At 51.3% G+C, this 23,942-nt stretch overlaps 2 protein-coding genes across 2 annotated transcripts in view; one reads left to right on the top strand and one right to left on the bottom strand.

Annotated features, from left to right (window-relative positions):
• WDPCP (WD repeat containing planar cell polarity effector) overlaps positions 1–13,734 on the top strand; it is a 161,167-nt gene extending 147,433 nt beyond the window's left edge. Inside the window, exons 17-19 of the mRNA XM_069852966.1 lie at positions 5,683–5,783; positions 7,295–7,323; positions 13,441–13,734. Coding sequence (XP_069709067.1) covers positions 5,683–5,783; positions 7,295–7,323; positions 13,441–13,491 — 181 coding nt within the window. The 3' untranslated portion in view covers positions 13,492–13,734. The remainder of the gene's footprint in view (positions 1–5,682; positions 5,784–7,294; positions 7,324–13,440) is intronic.
• A 5,641-nt stretch (positions 13,735–19,375) lies between these two features.
• OTX1 (orthodenticle homeobox 1) lies at positions 19,376–21,594 on the bottom strand. The gene is made up of 3 exons (XM_069851029.1): positions 21,400–21,594; positions 20,852–21,003; positions 19,376–20,458 (listed from the first exon to the last, which is right to left on the bottom strand). The coding sequence occupies exons 1-3, from the start codon at positions 21,494–21,496 to the stop codon at positions 19,712–19,714; spliced, it is 996 nt and encodes a 331-aa protein (XP_069707130.1). The 5' UTR covers positions 21,497–21,594; the 3' UTR covers positions 19,376–19,711.
• Between the last annotated feature and the right edge of the window lie 2,348 nt (positions 21,595–23,942).

The raw sequence follows: 23,942 nt of genomic DNA, 5'->3' as shown, positions 1-23,942 counted from the left end.
CTGCTTCTTTGAGCCTCCAACCACTACAGTTTCAAAATCAATAATCGGGACATCCTCTCCCCTGTAAAGGCCCTTCATTGTTTGTTGGCTTGGTCATTTTTTGTTTCATTATTGACTTTCTCCATTTCTCATGCTGTTTAACGCTGTCTTTGGTATTTATATATCCTGCTCACCAGCGAGACAAATGTACATCCTGAATCATTTCCTATTTACTTCTGAAGTCTTTTCTCTCAAGAAAAATAAAAGACAAAATTTCATTTTTTAATCTATTTACCAGTGTTCTCTATTCCCTAACCCTGTGCACAATAAGGAGACATAGGGAGGAGATTCTCCACAATGAGGGTGGTGAGGCACTGGCACAGGTTGCCCAGGGAAGCTGTGGCTGCCCCATCCCTGGAGGTGCTCAAGGCCAGGTTGGATGGGGCCTCGGGCAGCCTGATCCAGTGGAAGATGCACCTGCCCATGGCAGAGGGGTTGGAATTATCTTTAAGGTATCCAACTCAAACTGTTCTATGATTCTATGATAATACAGCCTCCTGCTTTGGCCAAGTCACTTCGGCCATGCTTTATATGTATTACTGCAGGCAACTTGTTCGTTTACCTCCTCAGCATCATTTAAATCCTTGAGATATTATCTCTGAGGACTTGATTTGTAGTCTGGGGAGCAAGATTAGTCTTCAGCTTTGTTTGCTTTATCCCCTGCATTTTGGTGTATCGTGACTTCCTACAGCAAACGTCCTTGCTGGTGATGTGATGAACCAGCTCAGATCTGGACACCTGAGAATTGTTCAAGTTTAACATGACGGAATGTACTGCTGCTCTCTTTCTGACGCTCGGGATGCTCACCAGTGATGATGACTCATTTCTGTTATTATCCTGCACAAGTCCCTGCTGGGTTATAGACCTGAGCTGAAGAAATCTTGAAGTTGGATCTAACTGAACAGTTGAATCTGCTTTGAGAAGAATATTTGGCCAGATCACCTCCAGAGCTCCCTTCCAACATACAAGCAATCTGTTCTTTGCGCGCTGAATGTCAGTATTCCATGTCAGTAATTTTGCAATACATGCTCCCCAACCTCATCTGTATTAGCTAATTTTAAGTCACACAAAGCCAGCTCAGGCACTTGGCCTGCATGAATTCAAGTACTCCAAGGCTCTTCTGTCTTCTGGGAAGCAGTGGTTCCCCTGGTGTCTCTGTAAGATACCAGGACAGGACTTTGCAGGTGCTCAGCAAGAGTACTCAATGGCTGCTCTTTCTTCTTTCCCAGAATCTTCTGTTGTCTGCCTTTTCATCTTTGTATGAGCTAGTTTCACCAGACCTATTAAATAAATTGCATTTCTAGCACCATCATCCCTGTCAGATTCAGACGCTGTCCCAGATGTGTATCTCACCCAAGTTTCTGGAAGCTCATCTCCAGCACAAAACTGGATTTATTTCTTTCTTGTATTTCAACTTTGACAGACTTCTGGTTTTGGGACACTTGAGGCATATCTCATGCATTACACCTAGGCAGAAGCCCTGGGCAAGAGCCTGCTGAAGACTAGCAGAAGGCATTTCTTTTTAACTTGCATAATAGCCCTTGTTACTGATGCCCTTCAAGGAGCCTGACATCTGCATATGTGTAATAGCCAGTTTTCAGGCTGCATGATTAACAAATTACTTCAATTAACTCTTCACATCATCATCTACTTTGTCTAACACAGAAAGCAGTAGCCTGGGATGGAGACAGGGACAGAAAAGGCTGGAACCAAAGTAATCATTCATAAAACAGTCTCAAGTATTTATTTCTTTGAGAACTTACTCTAGGCAAAGTCTAGCTTCTCTTCTTCCCTTGCAGTCAGAAGGCAGAGGACTTAGTTTGAGACTAAAGCATGTTTTACAGACAGAGAAACCTGGCTTAGTGCCAGGAGGTTTTATGAAAGGAGCAATAGTGTGGCTGTCAGCAGAGAGCCGTAGTCAACATTCTGAATGGTACACACACACAACCAAGGTATGGGTGACAACAGGACAACACTCCAGATAAACACATATTATTTACTGCATGATCTCTCTCATTCTAACATGGACAGGACAGTTAAGTGCCACCAGTAATGCACACTTCGGTGAGTAATTTTGCAAGACAGCTCTCATCTCTGTCTTAGATTTGCCATTGACCATTGCCATTCTCTCCTTCCAAGTGTCTGATATGTTATAGCCTAGCAGTTCTTGTCCTCTCATTATTCTTGTGTTCTGTTTATGGAAACGTTTTGATCAGTATAACCCTTTTGCTGCCTGTAAACAAGGAAAATATTTTTAGAAGGTATGGACACTGTTGTTACAAGGACCAAGGTAGCACACTGATCCTCTCGGCAACATGTTAAAGAACTGACTGACTCCCTGTAGGACGCGTATTTCTGGATGAGTCAGCTAGTGAGTGCCTGCAACTGTGCCAGAGTCCACCACATAAGAGTCAGCACAGAACTATGGCTGTTCTCGCTTCTCTGCCATTGGCATTGGTAGCTGCGGTGTGGGTTTCCTCTCTGTCACTGTGTCATTCTGTTCCTTTACCATAATGCATTGGAAGTTTAAATCTCTTGCATTTGTTGGAAGTGTCAGTGTGAATGTGAATGTGAATGTGAAGCTGGGTTAGGATCTTTTTCAGCTTATTATCCATCTACCTTGTCCTCATCACCCAAAACAGAACTATTCGTATTTTAATTAGAATATCTCTTATTTTAGTACAAGTGATTAGGATGGGAAGCAAAAGTATATATATATCATCACGGTGATTTTTATCATCAAATTTTCTTGTTGCTTATGTATTTGAAGATGCACATATTTCTACTGCTCTACAAGTTCTTATTAAGCTCAGAAGTTTCTTTGTGCATTTTGAATTAAAAACAACGTAAAGAGAGAGACAATTAGAGTTCCTGCATCCCCTTTAGTGTGTCATGTAAAAAAACCCCATTAAATGGATTTCTTACTCTCCAGTGGTTTGTGCAATTAAACAAAATAAGCATTCCTCACACTTGTAGTTCTCCTGTTTATTGGTCCACCATCAGTTATGTTTTTCAAAGGTCCTCTTTAACCAGGAACAAAACCTGGTCTTAAATAGCAGGAATATAGGCCGAGAAATAGGGTCAGCCACAAGTCCAGGCATACTCCTACAAGCTGCTCTAGCTGTCTTAGCAATTTTCTGTTCCAGAGTAACTCGATTAAGAGGTGTGCTATGAGGATGTGGCAATGTTGTGTAGGAAATTCATCACAGAAGTGGGATCCAGCAGCTCAGCAGTGCTAATCCCGCCTGGTTGCTGCAGCCTCCCTTCTCATTCTTCACCATTGCTCAGCCCCAGTGAAGGTGACAGGAGCTTCACATGCCTTGAAAACACAACAGCAGGCAAATATGTGCTGCTCTTTGCAAAGTTACAGTATCAATTTCTACATCTGTAAAACTGAGATCATACATTACCAACTTCAAAGGGTTGTTGGGCAAATTAATTAGTCAGTGTGCATACAGCGCCTTGAAAATATGAAATAAACTCTTATTGCCCCATAGGCACTTGAGATGCATTGAGGTATGCTCTATGGCCTCTCGGTTCCAGGCAAAGGTCCTCTTGATTGAATTGGATTGCTAATATATTAACGCGTTGCACACTTGAAGAAAGAAAAGTTTGGAAAAGTAGTTTTGCTTCGTCACATGAGCAGCGTGTATACTTAATGGAAATTTTTCCAGCATTCATAAAACAAAGAAAAGCCAATAAAATGTCTGCCAACTGTTCCACTGAAAACATTTTATAATCTATAGCGCCGAGAATCCTGAGCCAAGATAAACCAGTGTTGCTGACAGAAAATACTGACAATTATTTTACACTGATTCAGCTTGGCCCATCCCAGACTGACCTTGTTTATTCTTCTCAGTCTCTTAATTCATATTAACTTGGCATCAAAGTGGGACATGTGGCATGTGAGCTGAAGACCTATTTCTGTATCTTAGACTCAGATAAATGTAGCGCATTGAGTACTTCCAGTGCCTTGAGCTCTTAGGTAGATTTATATGCATTAGACAGAACTGGTTAAGTTCCTTTTATCCCCGCAGGCAGCTTTTCCTGTCGAGACATTTAAACTGGAAGCTCAGTAGATGTCAACTCTCCCATCACGCTAAGCTTTATTGGTTCAGCAAAAGAGAGACTAAGAAACTTCATTGAGACCAGATTATGGCAATTTGGCAGCAAAAAAGAGGATTCTTCTGCTCTTCGACCCCATTATCTCCTCCATAGTGTCTTGATCAGCTTTCTTACACACAGCAGAATCCGAGGCTGTGTGTAAGAAAGCTGATCAAGACACTATGGAGGAGATAATGGGGTCGAAGAGCAGAAGAATCCCTCCGTTTTTGCAACCAGCATAATCTGGTCTCCAATGAAGTTTCTTAGTTTCTTTTGCTGAACCAATAAAGCTTAGCGTGATGGGAGAGTTGCATTACTGGAGCTTAAAAATGTCTCGGGAAAGCTGATGAGGGGAGTTGCTTTTAGTTGCTTTACAGACGCCCAGCTGCTTGCATAGCTGTCACCTGACTGGTAGTGTGAAGACAAAGGCACAGGGGAAGTCTGAGATTTTTCTTTAATTATTTACAGTCTTGCCAGTAATAAAGGGCTTTTTGTGCCTGGAGTGTATTATTTGTGTTATCAAAACTGAGTGAGATTTCGCACTGTGTTGGTTAACGAATTGGGTGCTGCACAAAAGCATTCACATTTTCATTCTCAGACCTACATTGCTGTCATATCTGAAAGTCACCCTCGAGTAAAACATGACTGCGTCCACGGAGGAGGAAGAGCCACCCAAATGAGGAGAATCCCCACAGAGAGTTTCCCAATTGACCTGGCATAAGAGGTTTACATTATTTTCTCTGTTGAGCTGTTGCTGAAGGCATCACGCAATTGGCACTTCATGGATGGCAGGACGAGCACTGAGTCAGCCAGCCAAGATAGCACAAGATGACCTCCAGATTTCCAGTTCCACTGCGTTGGGAAAGTATTGCCTTTCCACATGCCTCCATAAGCAGAAATTAATGACAAGTGAAGAAACTGAGACCCACAAAATAAAACAAAAATAACACCCCCCCACTCCAAAAAAGCCCCAACAATCAAAAAGATCCATCTGCATTTTCCATAACACATAGCTGGTTATTCCTGTATTCCTCCCTACAGCTCTTTCACGACATGGATTTCAGTGATAGAAGTGGTGTGGGGGACAGGGTTTAACTGCAAAAATCACAAAAAATCAGCGCTGCTTTTTGGGTCTGACATCCTCTCCCAGCATCCTCCCAGCCGCCTCTGTGCAGGGCAGCCACAGTGCCAGGCGCCTGCTATATGTTGCACATCCCCAGCCTGTCCTGCTTAACAAAACTTCCATTGCTTCAAATAACACCAGCTTTACACCACGTCTTTGAATGAAAGGATGGTGTTGGAGCGATTACATGGCCAAGTGAGTGATCTTAATGACGTTCAGTCAACAAACGTACTGGCATCTGATAAAAAAGAGCTACAGTTTGTAGCCAGGGAATTACACAGGCTGCTGTGTACTTGAAAAAAAGTAGAAAACAAATGAAACAGCTTTGGTCTGCTATGCAGTGTCTCCCCAACTCTTCAGTCCTTCCTCCCTCTCTTCCTCCCTCCCTTCCCGTCACTTCTATTTTGTTTTCAAAGACCCACCAGCTGCAGACAGGCAGAGGACAATGAGCATGAGCCTGGAGTGGATAGCTGCACCGCCTCCCCGATGGAGAAACCCTTTTCCAGCAGCCAGGAAGGTGAGTGAACAAATTGCTATCAAATATGCACAAGGGAATGAAGCTAGAAATAATGGTAATTGATACCTTGAAAAGGAACTTGGATCTAGGAAGAAAAATAAGGCAGCAGCATTGCAGCATGAGGTTGTTTTATGTATACCTAGCAGAGAGAGGCATAAGGACTCAGCTACTGGCTATTGTGACATATAATAAATCAACTGATCATATGTATCTCTTTATCTTTGGGGCTATTCACTCTATAATGAAGACAGGCAAAGTGTTGATTATAGTTTTGGTCATTGTTGCTCCATTATTTGATGTGCAGTGGCCTGGCCCTCCAGTAGCAGAGCTTAACCAGTTACATGGCTTGTGAAGTAGTATTTTACGCTCCTTCTGGAATAAACAGAATAAACAGATGTGGCCGTCCTCCTTCAGCAGTATTCAGTATCTCCATCATAGCAGATTCAAAGTAATGCAATAGGACAACAAAGGACCATGAGAAAGTCATAATTAAAGAGTCATCCTGTAAAGTCAGCCAGGCAGGAATATGTAAGAGTATTTGCACAAGGGGTGAGATGAGGAATTTTTTTCTTCTGCCTTGTCTGGGTGTCCCTTCGCTGCACTGACAGGTATGTAAGAACTGAACCAGGCTCCAGGCAAACTGAATTGGGAAGTCAAGATGTACCTGCAGTTCCTGTGGCCACAACAGAAATAGATAGTTTCAGGCAAGCCAGCTACAGGTGTGCTTCCAGGTTACAGTGAAGCTCAATTAGGAGCTTGCCACCACTGAAATGGGAAGGTCCTGCTTCTCCCTCACTGTCGCCTTCTGCCCACATTTACAAGATCACATAGGACACCACCAGCAAAAAAAATTTGTTTTCTTTCTTGTGGGCTTTTGTCCATCCCCTCAGCCAAAGCACATTGCTTGGGGATCAGAGGACACCACAGACAGCACCAAGTGAGGGGCAGAAGCGCGTTTCCTGCAGCAGGACTTCTTTTTGATGTTGGCAGCTGCTAATTCGGCCCAAGCTGTAACACAAAGCCTCATCCTCAAGCGCTTCCAGCAGCAACCTGACAGCACACGGGCAGCAAAACCCTTGCAAGACACGAGACGAGCGCTGGAGCAGGCAGCCCACACCAAGCTCCACCACTCTACAGCTACCCCATACAGGTAGAGAGGTGTGTTGCAGCCACGGCTCCATCACGCCTGCATCCTGCTCCTGCCCCCTGAGTCACAATGATGTGAGAACCCCAGTCTGTTGCTGGCCTTGTGTCTCTACACTGACCTGTACACAAGAATCACTGTTACTTTAACTTGGTGTAGCATTTGAAGGAAAATGCATCCTGCGTGTATAGACTTGTATAAACAATATATGAAATATTTTAATTTATCCATTGAACAACAGAAAGAAATATAGCTGTGTCCTATCACGAGAGTGAAAGTTACCTAATACTGTACTCTTGTTTGGGATTTTCAGTGAGTTCAACGGAATGTGAATAATATGGTGATCTTTCTTTTATTTTTTTTAAAGGAAATTTGAGAGCAGTTCCTACAGAGCAGGTAACACATTTCTGATTTATTTTTTTATTTCACCTTATTATTATTTACTCTATTTTGTAGCTTCCTGAAACTCCCCGAGCCTGTCCCTGCAAGCTGTCTGCCTGCAGGGCTCTTGCTGAAATTGGTAGAAATGCTTCTATACCACACTGCCAGAGCAGGGCTTCATTGGCAGCTTTGAATTGAGTGCAGTGCATAAAAGTAAAAAAATTATTATTGTCCAGGACAATATTATTATTGGATAGAACCTAAGAAAGAACTTATTGTCCTCCATCCACGTTCATCTTACATGAACTAGCTGGCACTTGTATCGGTGCTTTCAAGAGCGAGACCACAGTAAAGAAGAGTGAAATACTACCCTATGGTTTCATGATTACTTCAAGGTGATTTAACTGCATGCTGCTGCCAAAAAAGGTGGACCAACACTTCCCTCCACCGCCAGCCTCCAGTCCTGTGTCCTCCTCCCTCTCCCGCGCTGTTTTGGGTGCTCCTGCACATCCAGCCTGGGGCAGGAAAGAAGGTGAAGACCTCCATGTTGGCAAGGAGACCCTGCCCTTTCCCCAGATCCTCCAGCGACCCCCGTCTCCTATGAGGACATCCCCTCCTGTCCGGGTTTGGTGCCCCAGGTGTTGGGTGTTGGTGAGGGTGCATGTAGAGCACATGCGTAGGGCGATCCTGACTCCAGAGCTGATGAGTCAGCAGCGTGCGGCACCAACACACTCCTTCAGTTCTACTTTAAAGGAAAAAATAAAATAAAAGCTGTCTCACAATAGCATAGATGAAGGCACAAGAGTGCCCGTGTTTCAGCCTCCTCCCAATAACAGTTCTTGTTGAAACTTCTATTTTTAAAGCCAAAGTGTTCAATGTTTGGCCTCGGTACAAACAGATCATTAAAAAAAAAAGAAAGAAAGAAAGAAAGGAAATGCTTCAACCTCCCAGCAGAGCAGGATGACACTTATTTATTTCTTTCATTACAAAACCAGCCCATGCCAGGTAAAGTCGTGCTCTAAGAGCTGTTCTACCAGTCCCAAAGTGCTGGAGAACAACACACGCTGGCCCCACCTCTGGAGCCTCCCGTGGGCCCCTGCGCATTTTTGCTGGGTGGAGGATGGGGAAAGGCTGGGGAGCAGGTGACAGAGTTTGTCACGCCGGGGTCATACACGTTGGAAACCCCCATACTCAAAGGATGTCCCCAGCGGCCTTTTGATGGCATCAGTGGCCTCAGGATACGGAGTAAAGTAAAATATAACAGCAGTAAAACTCTGGAAACATTGATAGGATTCCTGGGTTTGCAGACAGGTTACCCAGCAGTTAACTGCTCCTCCCCTGAGCTGCGTGTGAGTTGATCCTCGTCATGTAAGCAGCTGAATTTAAATAAACTGTGAAGTTCATTTGAAAGCTGTGGACTATCACGAGAAAATCCACGAGCACGAATGTACAGGCTGTATAATGAGAGGGATGCAAAGAAGAAAGGTCTGCTGTCACATCGTTAAGGACTTACACAAGTGAGGGGTCAAAGCATCCTTTGGTTCTGAAAAGTTACTGCAGCTGATGGTCACCGTTGCTGAAAGCTGGTGCGTCACAGCGTGACCTCTGCGACCCCGGTGGAGGTGTCCTGATTTCACCACACATCACAGAGCTGCTTCTGCACAGGAAAATGGGGCAGCTTCATCCCTGCTGAGCTGCCCCGCTTCTGGCAGGACCAAGGGAAGGTTCTTGGGCAGCAGAGGGAAACGACTTGCTGAGTAAGGGTGAGTCTGTTATGTACGCCAGGCTTTTTGGAGTAGAAAAGCCATCCATGAACACTGACTTTGCACTTCTCGGAGTGCATCGTTCTGTCCCGACTTTTAATGACATCTGGAAATTCAGAAGTGTTGCAGCAACTGAGTACCAGTGCAAGAACCAGCACCCAGCAAATCAAAGCTGCTCATTTCTGGCTGGACTGACCTCTGGCTTTAGTTCAGCCCATCCCGAATCCAACCCAAACCCAGCAGCCGCAGAAGCTCTTCGCCCAGACACCGCCAGCAGCCTGCTACATCAGAGCCAGCGTTTCATGGAGAGCCAGTCCCCGAGGCCCCACTTTCACCCTCTTGCTCCTCCCAGCTTGGCCTCGCTCTACCACCACTTCCCGCACATTGCTTCAGAGGGAGCCCTCACAATACCGGGCTCAGTGCCACGCAAGGGGAGCACACCCAGAACCCAGCCCTTCTTGCACAGTCAGTTCTGCAGGAGGATCTCCGCAGCTGCGAGCTGGATGATTTGCCTTGTCCCTCTTCACCAGTTCGTTGGTGAAAGGCTGGAGCCAGAAGTCCCCAGTGCAAATGTCTGTGGAGGCCTCAGTAGGGACGCATCTGACGTGGACCCTATCGTTTATAGGCGCATCGTAACGCGCGTAGTCCTCACTTGCTGCTGCTCTCAGCTATGAGGAAGCTTCTCCTCCCTGAAACTGTAAAGACCGTGCAACAAAATGTTCCCAGTCATCTGCCAGAGCAGCTGGCTGTCACACAGCCAAATGACACTCAAGCAGTTGAACAATATTTGTTTTCTAGAGGAAAACCTTAGCCCTACAGCATGCGAGAGGCAAGACTGTGCTGCCACAGGGACCACCTGTATCCCTACTAGCAGCACCTGTGGCCTTGCAGTAGCACAGGGCACCTGTGTCCCTGCTGCAGCCCCTCAGTGTGTGGGTGAATGTGGGCAAGGGCTCTCCTAACTGTCTCAGCACACAGGTAGGACAAATGCAGACCATGTGGCTTTGCCAAGCTGGTTTGGGACTAGTGGTGGTCAGAGGATGGTCAGGTGGAGATGGCATAGGTAGTTGCTGGAGGAGCGAGCATAAGCTGCAGTTTTTTCTTGCCCTGTGTGTGGTTTAGCTGGGTACGGCTCTTCAAGCAACAGGGCAGAAGCCAATGAGAAGTGAGCATCCCATCTGCGTGGTTTGGTGGGGTCAGGATTTGTTGTTCACGTTCAGTCCTGTCTTCCAGGAAAGGCTGGAAATGGGATGGGGGTATCCTCAAGGGCCATGCATCTTGAGTCCCAGCCTACTCTTGCTGTTTTGAGCAGGGGGTTGGGCCAGGTGATCTCCAGGTGGTCCTTCCTGGCCTGCACTATTCTGTGATTTGATAACCTTAAGACAACTATATAGGTCAGTTCAAAAATTCCCAATTTAGCAGCACTCAGTAAGATTAAGCCTCAAAACACCCTGGTCACCAACCTCAGTACAAATTAGACCCTTTGGAAAATGTAAATCTCAACTGCTCTGTCCTTTCTGGCCTGGAGACTGAGCTTGTTTATGGTAATTTGAGATGCTGAAGTCAGTGGTGCCTTATGGCTACCAAATGATTGTTCTAATATATTGTTGCTCAGCTAAACACCTAGTAGCCAGATAGGTTTTGTATGATGCTATCCAAAGGAAACAAGGCATTTCCAGTGGCAGGGAGCAGTACCTGTGGATCCTAACAACAGGCATGTCCTTCCACGTAGCCATTCCTGCAGCCTGGAATTGCCCAGTCTCAGCCTGAAAAAACAACAAAGCAAGTGTTTAAAGTAATTGCCTGTGGCTCCTTCATTTATTCTTCCCTCTTCCACTCTCCTTCTTTCCCATCTTCATCATACCCTTGGGAATATTTCCTAGGAGAAAAGTGTAGCCTCCTGGGAGTGATACAGCAGTACAGGGAAGAGGTTTCTCTGTGTTTCCTGCTTCAGGAGACTAAAGAGATACTCTGTTCTACCTCAGATCTGGGGAGACTGAGCAAACCACTGCCTCCATCCTGCTATCCCTGCAGGTCTGAGATGGCTTAGTGGCTTTTCAATTACAGGGTGTGCCTTCCCATACCGCGCCTCCCTTCACCTGCCAGAGCGGACCACATTATTACCATGCAAAGCCCCACGATCTGAATTCTCCAGGGCACAAGTGAATGCTCTCCTGTCAGGATATTCATGTTTTCCTGCTCTGGATGACTAGCTGCTCATTGCTATATGGGCAGCAAGACTGCAATGCTGTCTTCCCGTATTCCTGGACAGCCCTCTTCCTGCACTATGAAAATCAACTCTTGTCAAATTATTACAGCTTCTTTTATTGCCAGGGCACTACATCAAAAAAGATGCAGATGTTAGAAGAGTGTTCCAGTCATTATTGCTCTTCAGCTTTTGATTAACATAAAACACCTCTACAAGCTTGATGCTGCATCACAGACTTCCCACACGACACTACCAAGTCTGCTTCAGAGTGACCGGAGGTGTTTGCAAATAGGATTTTTAAAAAGTATTCAAAAAAAAAAAAAAATGCAACTAGGGAGGTCTGGAGAGATGGGTTCTTGTTAATCTCTCCCTAGACAGAGGGAATCATGTATCATGAATCACAAAGCCCATACCTGTCCGATACACTCAGGACCCCGAGCCTTGGACAACAGGGACCTAGCCAAACAACCTTGAATTCTAAACAGTCAAACGTGATCATACGTTTTTATTTATTTTTTTCTTCAGCCTACATTCTCCTTCCCACCTATTCCCTTGGTCCCCAGAGCAAGGGCCAGCAGAAACTCCACTGCATGAGGCACAGCTCTAAGGGAAAATGAGCCACCCGTTACCTTCAACCACTGATGCTCCTCAAGGCTTTACTGCTGTGGCTCCGCCACAAAAAAAGTCTTTCTTTTTTTTTTTGGAGCCTCCAAGAAGTGCTGTTCAGAGAGCAAGGTGAGCCCAGAGAAAGCTTGCAGCAGCCCAATAACGAAGGCACATACTCACAGCCCCCGTATGAGAGCTGCGACTGAGTAAGGCAAGTCAGAACCTCCTTGAAGACAGCTGCCTAGGCAGCAGTCTTAGCTGTGAAGCCATTCTTCAGGTTTCAACGCTGGAATCCCAGGCCAGTAGGACGTTGGGAACACTTTCTCACTATCTTCAAACTGCCTGTGAGAATGAACAGGGGGTCGTATTATGGCAGGGCCATCTCCCACCACCTCCCCAACAGGGAAGTACACAGCAATGGGCTGCAAACAAAACTCCATATAGCACTTGTTTCGAGCCATTGTGCTTTCACTGCTCCCACCACGCTGAGGTAGGTAGGTTGCACATGGGAATGCTGTTTCAGAGGGTGATCCCTATCTCTGTGGTGAAATGCACATGCCATGAGATGGAGCTGCTGCTCTGACAAGGTTCCTTATGAAACTGCAAGAGATACGGGATTTTTTTTTCCTCTTTCCTGAAGTCAGGAGTCACTCCCGCAGCCTGACACAGCCCTGACAGCCACCTCCTGGGGCCAAGCCCACCCCTCTTTCCCATGCCAGCCAGCATGTCTTACCCTCCAGGACAGGACAAACACACGCTTCTTTTTGTTTTCAGCTCCACACCTGTTTTTTTTTTCTTTGCATCATGAAGGGTTGGTTACTCATCTGTAATTCAAAAGAAAGCAATGACTCACTAGACTACAGCACTTTCCAAGGCGAAGTATTACATGTGTTTCACAGGCATGCTAGCCTGTGTTATGAAATAACCACTATTTGTGGCACATCTTCTCCCCATCAAAATGCCCTTTGCAAAACCAGAAGGCTGGGGTTTCCACCTGGCGCAGGCACTGAGCGCAGAAAGAGAAGGATGAATTTGTGCTTAAATGGCGTATTTGCGTTTTATGAGCAATGCAAAATGCCATCCCTGTGTAACTTTGAAAACCTGGTTTGTTACCCACTGTCATTAACCCAGGCTGATGATGCTTTAATTAAAAGGTAACAAAAATCTAAAGTTTCACTTTTGTCGATAAGCTTCTAGGTGCCAGAGAAAGGGGTTTAAAGGCAGGAGGAGCCTTAGAACCCAGCCCCTTGCATCCCAGCCTACTGCCCACTGCAGGGGACCCTGTAAGCATTGCTGTGGATGCAGCCCCTGTTTTCCCCAGGAGCAGCAGGGTTTGCAAAAGGGGTCAGAAAGAGGGGAGAGATGCCTTACCTTGCACCACAAGGCAGTCTCCACTGCTCTATGGCTGCACCCTCTGTTCCCAGGACAAGTGGGGACAGAGTCTGCAATTGTTTCTTCTCCCTCAGTTTGAATGACATTTCTGATCCCTGTGTTTGCATCCCTCATGGCCTGTCCCTACACCCTGTCTGATCCCACCCGTCTTTCCCTCCACAGGAGACCAGAGACAGTGGGTCTCTCAAAGTTGTGCACTTCGGGCTGGTGTGACTGAGCGCGGGACCTGCTTCACTGTCAAAGCAAAGAAGGGGAAAGCTCATCAAGGAGGCAAAGTTCACAGAAAGTCCTTCACTGAACGTCCAGCCAGCCCTGGATCCAACCACCAGCAGAAGACAAAGCTCCAGCCTTAGCAAAACTGCTGCCCTTAGACCTCTGTATTAGCACGAATTGTCCATGCACAAACTGCCCCATGTTTGCTCATTGGAGGGCAATTTGCTGACATTTTCAGTGTGTCGTTCAAAGTCATCAAGAAAATGAGTAGCTATGAATCCCATTTACCGCACCAACGCAACGCTGAAAAATTTGGGTGGGAAGGTTATTGGACAAATCCTTAAACTTCTCAGGGGAAAGTCCGTGATTCTCAATGCATTATATATTTTAACAATCTTCACTAGGAAGCAGATTTGAATTTCCACTTAAGGCTCTGAAAACTGTCCTATTGAGATACCAGCAGATAAAATCTTCACTCAGGATAACTCTGTGAAAGAGCAGCCTTTCACAGTCGGCAGCATTTTTCGAAGAATGCTCTCAATTTTCGTATCTAGATATATCATCTTAGTTGAATAACCATTATTTTGCCTTGAAAAAAAGATGTGGAGCCTCTTAAACATCATTCTGTTAGAGTCTAGATTTTAATCTGCCTTCTCTAACCATGAAGAGAAAATGCACTGAGAAGGTAACGTAACCTGTTTCAGCCCTCTGGATTTTTTTGTGATGGTGAAGAGAGGGGCGAGCATCCTCACAAGTCTTTCTTCCCACTGTTTGATAGGATGCAGCATGTATGGACGCAGATTTTTGTACTCTACTGTAGGCACGTGTGTGGGTTTAGCTTGGTCTTTTTTGGGGGGGAGCATTGGGTGGTTGCAAACCAAAGCTGGTGAGCTTCTTGAAATCAGTTTTGTGCCACTGACTAATTTGTATAAGAAATGGACTGTAAATAAAACCATAGTGTAAAAAAAATAAATCCTTGGAAGCATTTTATGAACAAAAATTCTGCATTTGCACAAATAAAATATTTGTGCTCACTCTCAGTCGACCGTTTTCCCCTATGAGCCAAATTCCTGCTGAATTTCTGCTGCACACCGGGTGATTTCGATCACACTAGAAAAACTCCAAGATTTCAGCACTTTGCCTGGATCGACGGCTTTCCATGAGTATATTCGAAGGAGAATTTTTCTTTGCAGTTTGAAGGGAGTGAATGGGCTGCAATGCATAGGGGTTTGCACACTTGACAGGGAAAACTTAATAAAGAGAGCCTGGAAACAGAGGAGGCTGCTGCATCACCTCCCCACGCCTGTAATGGTTGGGCTTTGCACTGCATTTGGGGGGGATTGTGCCTTTAATGTCCTATAGATTTAAATTAAATTTCAGGAATACACACGGCACAACAACGGACCGTGGTGATTTCGCACTTGTTCTGCACAGGACACCGAGGTGCGTTGCTCTGCCGTACAGCTATTTTGCTGAATCGCAGCCATATTTCTGTCAGTACAAGTGATGGTCTATATGAGGGATTAATCTGACACCAGACAGTGATTCTTAATCCTTCAGTATATCATAATCTATTTACTTTGCATGCTAAGAGGATTTTAGCTTAAAAATATACAGGAAGTGATACTAGAAATATACATAAGATCCAGAATGCCATTTCCTAAAATCACAGTTTTTCATTTAAAAAAATCCTCTCTTGGCTTTCTTGGAAAAGTCCTGTCTGTTCTGAAAGAAGAAGAAAAAAAAAGTGATGAATAGGGAATTAACTAGAAATAGGCATATGTCTTCCTTTAGGCTTCAGCCCTCTGACTATTTTCACCCTCCTTCCCCGCAGGTTTTTGTGCTCAGCTGTACAACATGAAAGAAGAGCTCTCCAGTGCAGCAGGTTTCTCGGCTGGGAGTTACACCAGCAGATTTTTATTGACAAATTCAAAACAGGTTTGGAACCAATGTAGGATTTTATGTGCATTAATTGCCACTCAAAGTGCATGAATTAGCAGTGACTGGCTAACGTAGAGGTCAGCACAAGGGAAAAACACAAATGGTCGGGTGCGATGGCTCCTTATTCAGCTGTGATCAATCATCTGTTTTCTTTGCACCCTGCCAGAAAAGCTGTCAACAAAGTAACAGTAACAAGTCGTGTTAGTAGGGACATCTCCTGAAACTTAGAATTTATAATTTTTCTTTTAATAACTAATTCATTTCCAGCTATAACGCTTTGTGCCCCTGAAGCATCTCCTGTACCCGAACAGGCTGTCAGCCACCCCAGCCAGCAGCAACCCTGCGCAGGCTCTGCCCACGTCTGCGGGGCTGGGTGCCTCCGAGGGCATTCGAATCACCACCCATCACAACTCCTTACCACAAATGGAAGGTTTAAAAGCAAAGCTTTCCAAGAGGAGGCTCTGTTTAGAGCAAGTACTCTGATAAAAGCAAACAGTTCGTGAGTTATTTCAAGCCCACGATGCACCAAATATAAAAAATACTGACAGACCAAACTGGGTAGTATTTTCCCCCCATGTCCCTCTTCCCCACGCTCCTCAGGTCCTGGCCCTTGGCTTACAGGCAGGAAAGCACCAGGAGCCTTCGGAGCAAACACGCAGAGGCAGCTGCCGGCACTTGGGCAAGAGACAGGAGCTTCGCAGGGTTTGTGCTGAGTAACCTGGCATCTTGGCACTAATCGGCGTCTCGGCACCAATCGGCGTCTCGGCACCAACCCCTGTGTTTGGTGCAGCACAGTGATCCAGCAGCAAAATGCTAATTAAGAATAAATAATGCCCATAGTAGCCACGCAACTAGCACCCTTCTCTTGCCTGAGACGTGAGGCACCAAGTCACCCAGGCGGCTGTTTCACAACTCGGCAACCCAAAAACACTTTGCGATCCCTCCGGCATCTGCTCCCAGAGCGAGAGCACCAGGCAGCGAGCGCTGCTCAGCCTGCCAAGACTTGCGCTCGGGGCAGCGGTGCCTGTTGGAGCCTCAGGGGAACCCGCGGTGGCAGAAGTTTGCTCCAGCGCCCCAGTCTCAGTGATGTGGGGGTGCTGCCGGATAAATGAGGGGCTGCTCGGGCCCCCCAAAGCACAGGCGCGACCCTCCCAGCCCACAGTTGCGCGCTGAGGGGCGCAAAGTCGCATTTTGGCTGTGCCGCTGGCACCGGCCTGTGGGCAGTGGAGCAAGGACAAGGCCTGACTGCGCCTGGCGCACCAGCAGGCAAGGGACGGGTTTGTCACCGCACTGTTTTCCCAAGGAGGTTCTACCTGATATGAGGGGGCGGGGGGGGAGAGGCCATTTGTTTTCCATCCAGCTGGCTGTGTCCACTCAAGTCATGTTCATCACCCTTCGAAGACATTCCAGGGCTGGGAGCAATGCCACTTAAAAGGAAAAAAAAAAAAGCAAAAACAACAGGAAAAACAAACAGGTGCTGAGGGCAAAGCCATTATTATTTCTCCTCTTCACCCTGTTCAGCCACCTGCCTGCATGGGTGCCCACAGCCCGAACTGTGGGGGGGAGGACGCTGGTGAAGCCACTGGGAGCCCAAACTTGGAGGAGATTCCCCTGGGTGCCAGAGACCCAAACTCCAAAGCAGATCCTGGTCCCAGTCGCACCATGGGTTGATGGATGAAGAGGTTTAGGACCACGTCACTGAAACCAAGTGAGCAAAATTCAGGCTCCCATTGTGGCCGTGTCGCTCAGCAGCACTGACTTATGGAGTTACAATGAAACATCGTTTTTAAGGAAGAGAACGTGTGTAATACTTGTTTAAAGAAGATGAAGTGGGGAGACAGGGGACAGTGTTACAAAGCTGCTGGCTCTTGTCTTTCAGGTGCTCACTAAATTTGGAAGGGCAACTTTGGTTCACGCTGTGTTCAGCACAGATCTATTTCTTTTACAGCTCTGGAGGGGCTGTAACAACTTTTTCCCTTTAAAAGATGGTCTTGGAACTGTATAAGCGGGAAGCACCAGGAGCACGTGTGGTTCTCCCTCACACTGCTTGTACAGCAACCCTTCGGTGTGATGCGAGCCTTGCTGCTGCATGTGGAGAACAATTAGTTTATACATAAAGATATAAATATATATGTGTGTGTGTCTAAATGCACTGAAAGAGATGATAAGGAAAAGAGCCGTTTAACAAAGATTCCCCTGAAATCCACCTGGCTGCACCCATTCCTCTCACCTCTCCCGGTGGGTGCTGGTGGCTGTGACCCGGGAAGGGAGCACGGGGCTTGCACCAGTGGCACCTGAGGCTGACCCCGCTGGCTTTCCCGCTGCAGCCCACGCTGCAGCAGCCGCAGCAGCCCATGCACGGCCAGCCCATTTGCACCCAACCGGGGTGCAGGGGGTGTGCAAACCCTTCCCAAAGCAAACAGCCGGAGCACGCTGGCACCTCGATACCTCTTGCCTCTCCACAGTCCCTGTGGTCGCAGGGGTGTCCGAACCCCGGAGCGCCTGGCTGCAGCAGGCAGGGTGCAGCATGCACTGCTGCTCACCCCTGGGGAGGATGGAAAGGAACCCGGGGGGCGCCCCGCTCCCCCAGGCACTCGGTGCCCCAAGCGGGGTGGCAGCGGCCCCCTCAGCCCCGTCGGAACGGGACCTCGGAGCAGCCTCCAGCACCTCGGAGCAACCTCCAGCGGCTGAGAGGGGGGGAAATACGGATGGGGACAATACGTCGAGAAAGAATTTACACACAGCCCCCTTCTCCCGGCTGGATCGCAGCCGGCAGCGGCTCGGGAGGGAGGATCTGGGAGCCGGGGCTGGCAGCAGAGGTGCCGAGCGCCCCTCCAGCTCCTCCCTGCTCGGGGGGCTCGGGAGGCAGCCCCACCGGGGGCTCCTTGGGCCAGAGTTTGCACGTCCCGCAGGTCCCCCCCGGCGCAGCCACAAATCACCAACCGATTAACAGCATCAATTAGTATAAAAGCGGGTCCGCAGCTCGCCCCGGCAGCCGGTCCCCTCCAGAGCGCTCGCAAACTCATCACACGCCCCACGTCCTGCTGGGACCCCCCCGGGAAGCGCTCCCAGAATCACCAGGTTGGAAAAGAGCTCTGGGATCATCGAGTCCAACCATCCCTATCTGCCCCTAAACCGTGTCCCTGAGCAAGCCCCAGAGATTTTTTCCAGGGGAAGAGGAGGCAGAGGCGAGGAAGGAGGACAGGACACCAGCGCATTGATTAGTCTGGATTTTATTGGGGCGGGGGGCGAAGGGAAGAGGCAGGTTTGCCTTACAGCCGAAGGGGTGTGGGGGGTCACGGCATCCAACATCACACGCACGCGGTCCCGCTCTCTCTCTCTCTCCCCGTACGGAGCAAAAGCTGCTGGAAAGCACCAGGCAGCCGGGCTGCAGCCCAGACCCGCGGAAACGCACCGACCAATACAAGGGGCAAAAAAAAAAAAAAAAAAAAAGGGAAAAAAAAGAAAAAAGAAAAGAAAAAGAAAAAAAAGAGGAAAAAACCCACAAAAAAACACATTCCCAAAAAGTCGTGCCCCCAACACAGAGCTGCTTTGCCCTGCAACCCTCTCCCCCGAAAAATAAACCAAAACTTTTAGCTGCTTTTTCTCGTTCGTTTTTATTATTTTTTTTTCTCCAAAAGTTCGGGTTTTTTGTTTGGTCTGCGGATCAGCCGGGCAGCCCTCCCCTCCGGGCACCCCCCTTTCCCCAGCCCCGAGCCCTCGGGGATGGGCAGAGGATGCAAGACGGGGAAAGGTTCGTTTTTAAGGGAAGAAATTTAAAAAAAAAAAAATAAAGAAAAAGTTAAGTTCTGTTCCACGTTAAGACTCGAGATAAATGCCAGCCCAACAGCATCGACTGAAAATAACCACGGTCACTGGAACGGACCCAGTATTTACATCGTTCCCACCGCTGCCAGCGGCAAGAGGCTGCGGGACCCGGGGGGGACGGTCCCTGCGAGAAGTCGGGGGACACCGGCAGGGCAGGAGCCAGCCTCTGCCTCTGGCCGGGGAGCAGCAGGGGACGCGCTAGGCTTTTTATTTCTAATTTCGTTCGTTCGTTCGTTTTTGTTTTGTTTTGTTTTAAACTCCTCTTCTGTCGCGTTTAAAAAAATAATAATTACAATAAACCCGCCGGAGGGGCGCGGGAAGCAAATAAATATCAGTCAGTAGAGACGGGGACGGCAGGACCCCCCCTCCCCGGGGCGTCAGGCGGGGAGGGAGAGGAGGACGAGGAGGAGGAGGACGAGGAGGAGGACGAGCGGGGACGGCGGCGGGTCCCTCACAAGACCTGGAAGCGCCAGGACGCCTGGTCCTTGTAGTCGAGGCAGTCGGGGGAGTTGAAGTTGAGCTTCCAGGAGGCGGCGGCGGCCGCGGGCTCCTTGTAGTCCAGGCAGTCGGAGGAGTTGAAGGGCAGCGCGGTGCCGCCGTAGCCCTGGTGGTGATGGTGGTGGTGGTGGTGGTGGTGGCCCGAGCTCTGGCTCAGCGGGTGGTGGTGGTGGTGGTGCCCGGGCACCGAGGAGGGGCCCATGGGGCTGAGCTGGTGCGGGTGGTGGTGGGAGTGCATGGGCGCCAGGTAGGACCCGCAATCCACGCCGCCGAAGTAGGAGGAGGAGGGCGCCGGGTACCCCTGCCCGTAGCCGCCGCCCTGCCCGTAGGACACGGGGTAGGAGGCGGGGGCGGCGGCCCCGCGCTGCATGCAGGAGGCGGCGGGCGGCGGCAGCGGCTCGGGCAGCGTCACCCCGGCCGGGGCCGCGCCGGGCGAGATGGACGCCGGGCTCCAGATGGACGAGGCCGGCGTGCTGAGCGAGGCGGGCGCGCCCGTCGGGGCGGACGAGGCCGAGCCGGCGGAGGACGAGGAGGACGAGGCCGAGCTGGAGGCGGCGGCCGGCGGCGTGAACTGCCCGCTGCTCTCCGAGCCCGAGCTCTCGCGGGCCGGCGACGGCTTCTTCTTGGCCGGGCGGCTCTTGGCGCCGCCGCCGCTTTGCTGCTGCTGCCGGCACTTGGCGCGGCGGTTCTTGAACCACACCTGGGCGACAGGAGCGAGGCCCGTGGCGAGGAGCGGCCCCGCGCACACCCGAGACACCCCCCAAAAAAATAAAAAGAACACCCCAAAACCCGCAAAACCCGGCCTCGTCCGGCGCCCGGGCCGCCCCCCAGCCCGCAAAGCCACGAAACGTGGTTTGGGGGAAAGACCCCGCGCATCCCTCCCCGCTGGGAGCGGCCGCGCCCCGGGGCAGGTGGATGGGGACGGGAAAGGCTTAATAAAAACATTAAGAGACTTAAAAAGGAAGAAAAAACCCAACCCAAACGAACGCAAAGCCCCGCTTTAGCTGGACGCCCCCCCGGAGGGACAGACGAGCGGCCCGAGCGCCCCCCACCCCTCCCCGTCCCCCCCCCCCACCGCGCGCAGGTGCGGTACCTGGACGCGGGACTCGGGCAGGTTGATCTTGAGGGCGACCTCCTCCCGCATGAAGATGTCGGGGTAGCGGGTCTTGGCGAAGAGCGCCTCGAGCACGTCCAGCTGCGAGCGGGTGAAGGTGGTGCGCTCCCGCCGCTGCTTCCGCGGGGTGGCTGCGGGGAGCAGCCGCGTCACGTCGGGGGGCCCCGCACGCCCCCACCCCATCCCGCACGCTTCGCCCCCTCCGCTCCCCGCACCCGCGGAGCCCGCGGGCCCGCGGGCTCCGCGGGTGCGGGGAGCGGAGGGGGCGAAGCGTGCGGGGCCGGGCTCCCCGGGAGGAGCAGCGGCGAGATTTCGTTGCATCATCATCATAATAATAATAAAACACACCAAAAAAGTGTTTTCTCCTTAAAAATCCCCTACGGGAACAAAGCACGCGGGAAGCGGGGGGTAATTTCACATGGAATCAGCGCTGTTCCCCCCCAGTCTTCTCCCGCAGCCGGGGGGCACCCACCCCCCAGCCCACCCCGAACCCCGCGGGCTCCCCCCTCGAGGGGGGGGGCACTCACCTGGATACCCCACGGAGGGGTGCAGCAGGTCCATGGCCGGGCCCGTCAGCCCCAGCCCGTTCATGCCGTAAGGGGGCTGTTTGAGGTAAGACATCATGCTAAAAGCCGGCCGCGAGTCCTCCAAAGTCCCGCAGGTAAAAAGGAAAAAAAAAAAAAACCAAACAACCAAATGCGTGGGGCGGGGAAGGGGAAAAAGGGGGGGCGGGGGAGGGGGGGGGAAAAAGCCCCTACAAAAAGGCCCCTCCGGAAAAAAAAAAAAAATCCAGACAAATGGCCAAAAAAAAAAGAAACAAAAAAATTAAAAGCCAAAAATAATTAAAAAACACGGCACAAAATCGGCGTAAAAGGAGTTTTTTTCGTTCCGTCTCGCCGTCACCACTGCGAGGTCCTCAAGCGATCGCAAGCCAAGGGAGGAGGAAAAAAAAATTAAAAAATAATAGAAATAAAAATATTTAACGACAACCGGGGAAGCAGAGGTCGGGTTTGCCCGGGCCGCCTGGGGAGAGAGCGGAGAGAGGAGGGTGAGCGAGGGTCCGGCCCCGGTTCCCTTTATTTTAAGCGAAGGCGAGTTGGGTGCGAGCAGCAGCGCCCGGCGATGGGGAGAGATAAAGCAATTATTTAAAAAGATAATTGGATTAGGAATCAAAAGGAGGTACCAGAGGAGGGAAGTATAATTAATTTAAAAGCGAGCAGACGGGGACGTTTTAATTAGAAATGGATAAGAGTTTAAAAGGGAAGAAGGGAGCGCGGGCCGGGACCCGTCCCGGGGCGGAGGAGCCGGGGACACCGGGACCGCGGCTCGGGAGCAAAAAGCGGGAGATAAACGCGGAGGGAGGGAGGGAGGGAGGGGCGGGGAGACCCCGGCCGGGACCCCCCCGGGGCGGCGGGGCGGGGGCTCGGGGCACCCCCGGCGGCGGCGGCGCCGGGACCCGGCGTTGCATAACTTCGCCGAGGAGGACGGGACGGTCCCGGGCGCCGGGAGAGCGCGAAGTAAAGAGAGAGGAGCGGGGCGGAAAGGAGCGAGAGAGAGGGGGGGACCCCCCTCCCTCCCCCGGCCCGCGCCGGCCCGGTGCCGCCCGCCCCGTCGGGAGCGCGGGTGGGAGCGCGGGGAGCCGCGGAGGCAGCGCGGGGCGGGGCGGGGGGAGGGGGGCGCCGCCCGCGGCCGCGCAGCCCCCCGACCGGCCGGGCGCCCCGCGTTACCTTTGCCGTCGGGGCGCCGGCGCCGCGGCCCTGATGAGGATTGATCACCTACCCCCGGCCCTACCCTTGTATGTGCGCGCAAAGCGTCTGCGTAACCAGCCCGGCGCCAATCCGCGGCCGCTCCCCGCCTGACTGACAGCCGCCCGGGCAATGGCAGCGCGGGGCGCCCGCTGCCTCCGCGCCCCCCCCCCCCCGCACCCGCGCAGCGCCGCCGCGGGGCTCGGGGCACCCGCGCAGGGGGGCAGCCGCTCCGCTCCGCGCCCGCGCAGCCCCGCGCCGTCCGAGCGCCGCGACGGGAAGTTCGGGTTCCGCTTGCGCCGGCGCGGAGGGAGCTGCGGGGGGGGGGAGGCGGTGCGGGGAGGTGCGGGGAGCGCAGTCCCGGCCCCCCCCCGCCTCCCGACCCGCGCCCGGAGCCTCGCCCCAACTTTGAAATAATAACAACACCGCGGCCGCGCCTTTCCCCGCGCGTCCCGGGCAGTGGGGGTGGGGGGGGCGCAGGCGGGACCCCCGGGGGGGCGCGGAGCGGGGCCGGCGCCACCGAGCGCTCCGGAGCGCCGCGTTTGTTGGTCTCTCCCCAGATCGACTCTCTCTAATTGCAGCGGGAGCTGAAAGCGACCTAATGTTCAAAGGCGCTGCCCGCCGGCCCCGACCCAAGCGCGGTTCTCCCCCCACCCCGCCTCCTTTAATTCTTTTCCCCTCTTTTTTTTTTCTCTCTTTTCCCGGGCGAGGAGGGAACCGTCTAATCCGGGCGGGAGGGAGACGACGGGCCGAGGAGGGGGGAGAGAAAAGGAGGTTTACAGGCTCCTCCGCTCGCCCCCAAAAGTCAGCGACACGGGCACTTCTCCCCGCAACAAAGGCGCCGCGGCCCATTCACAAAAAACTACTGGGAGGAGGAGGGGTGGGGAGGAAGGCTCTGGGGGAGCGGTTCCCCCCTCCCCGTGCCCCCCGCCGCCCTCCCATCGCTTCTCCCGCCGCCGGCGGGCGAGGGGCAGCGGCCGCCCCCCCGCTCCCCGTCGCACCGGGGGTGTCTGCGCCCCCTCCGGCCCCGCGGGCCCCGTCGCGGGCGCCTCCCCGGGGTGGCGGGGCCGAACCCTCCCGGGGCAGCGCGGGGGCGGCCGGGGGTTGCTCTGCGGGCCGGTGCCCGGCCGGGGGGCGGGAGGGACGCGCACTCGCGTCGCGCTCGGTTACTATTTTTCCCGCGACCCGGAGTTACTTTTTTTTTTTTTTCGCGTTAAAAGGCGGAGAAGCGCCGCCCTCCCTTTCCTCCCCCCTCACCCCACACCCCGGGGGGCTCCCGGCCGGGCGGGCAGCGTCTCCCGAGCCTCCTCGGAGCGGGGGTTCCC

This window comes from Phaenicophaeus curvirostris, chromosome 2, assembly GCF_032191515.1.
Source record: "Phaenicophaeus curvirostris isolate KB17595 chromosome 2, BPBGC_Pcur_1.0, whole genome shotgun sequence".
In the NCBI taxonomy this organism is placed as follows: Eukaryota; Metazoa; Chordata; class Aves; order Cuculiformes; family Cuculidae; genus Phaenicophaeus; species Phaenicophaeus curvirostris.
This window is presented reverse-complemented; position numbering and strand designations above follow the sequence as displayed.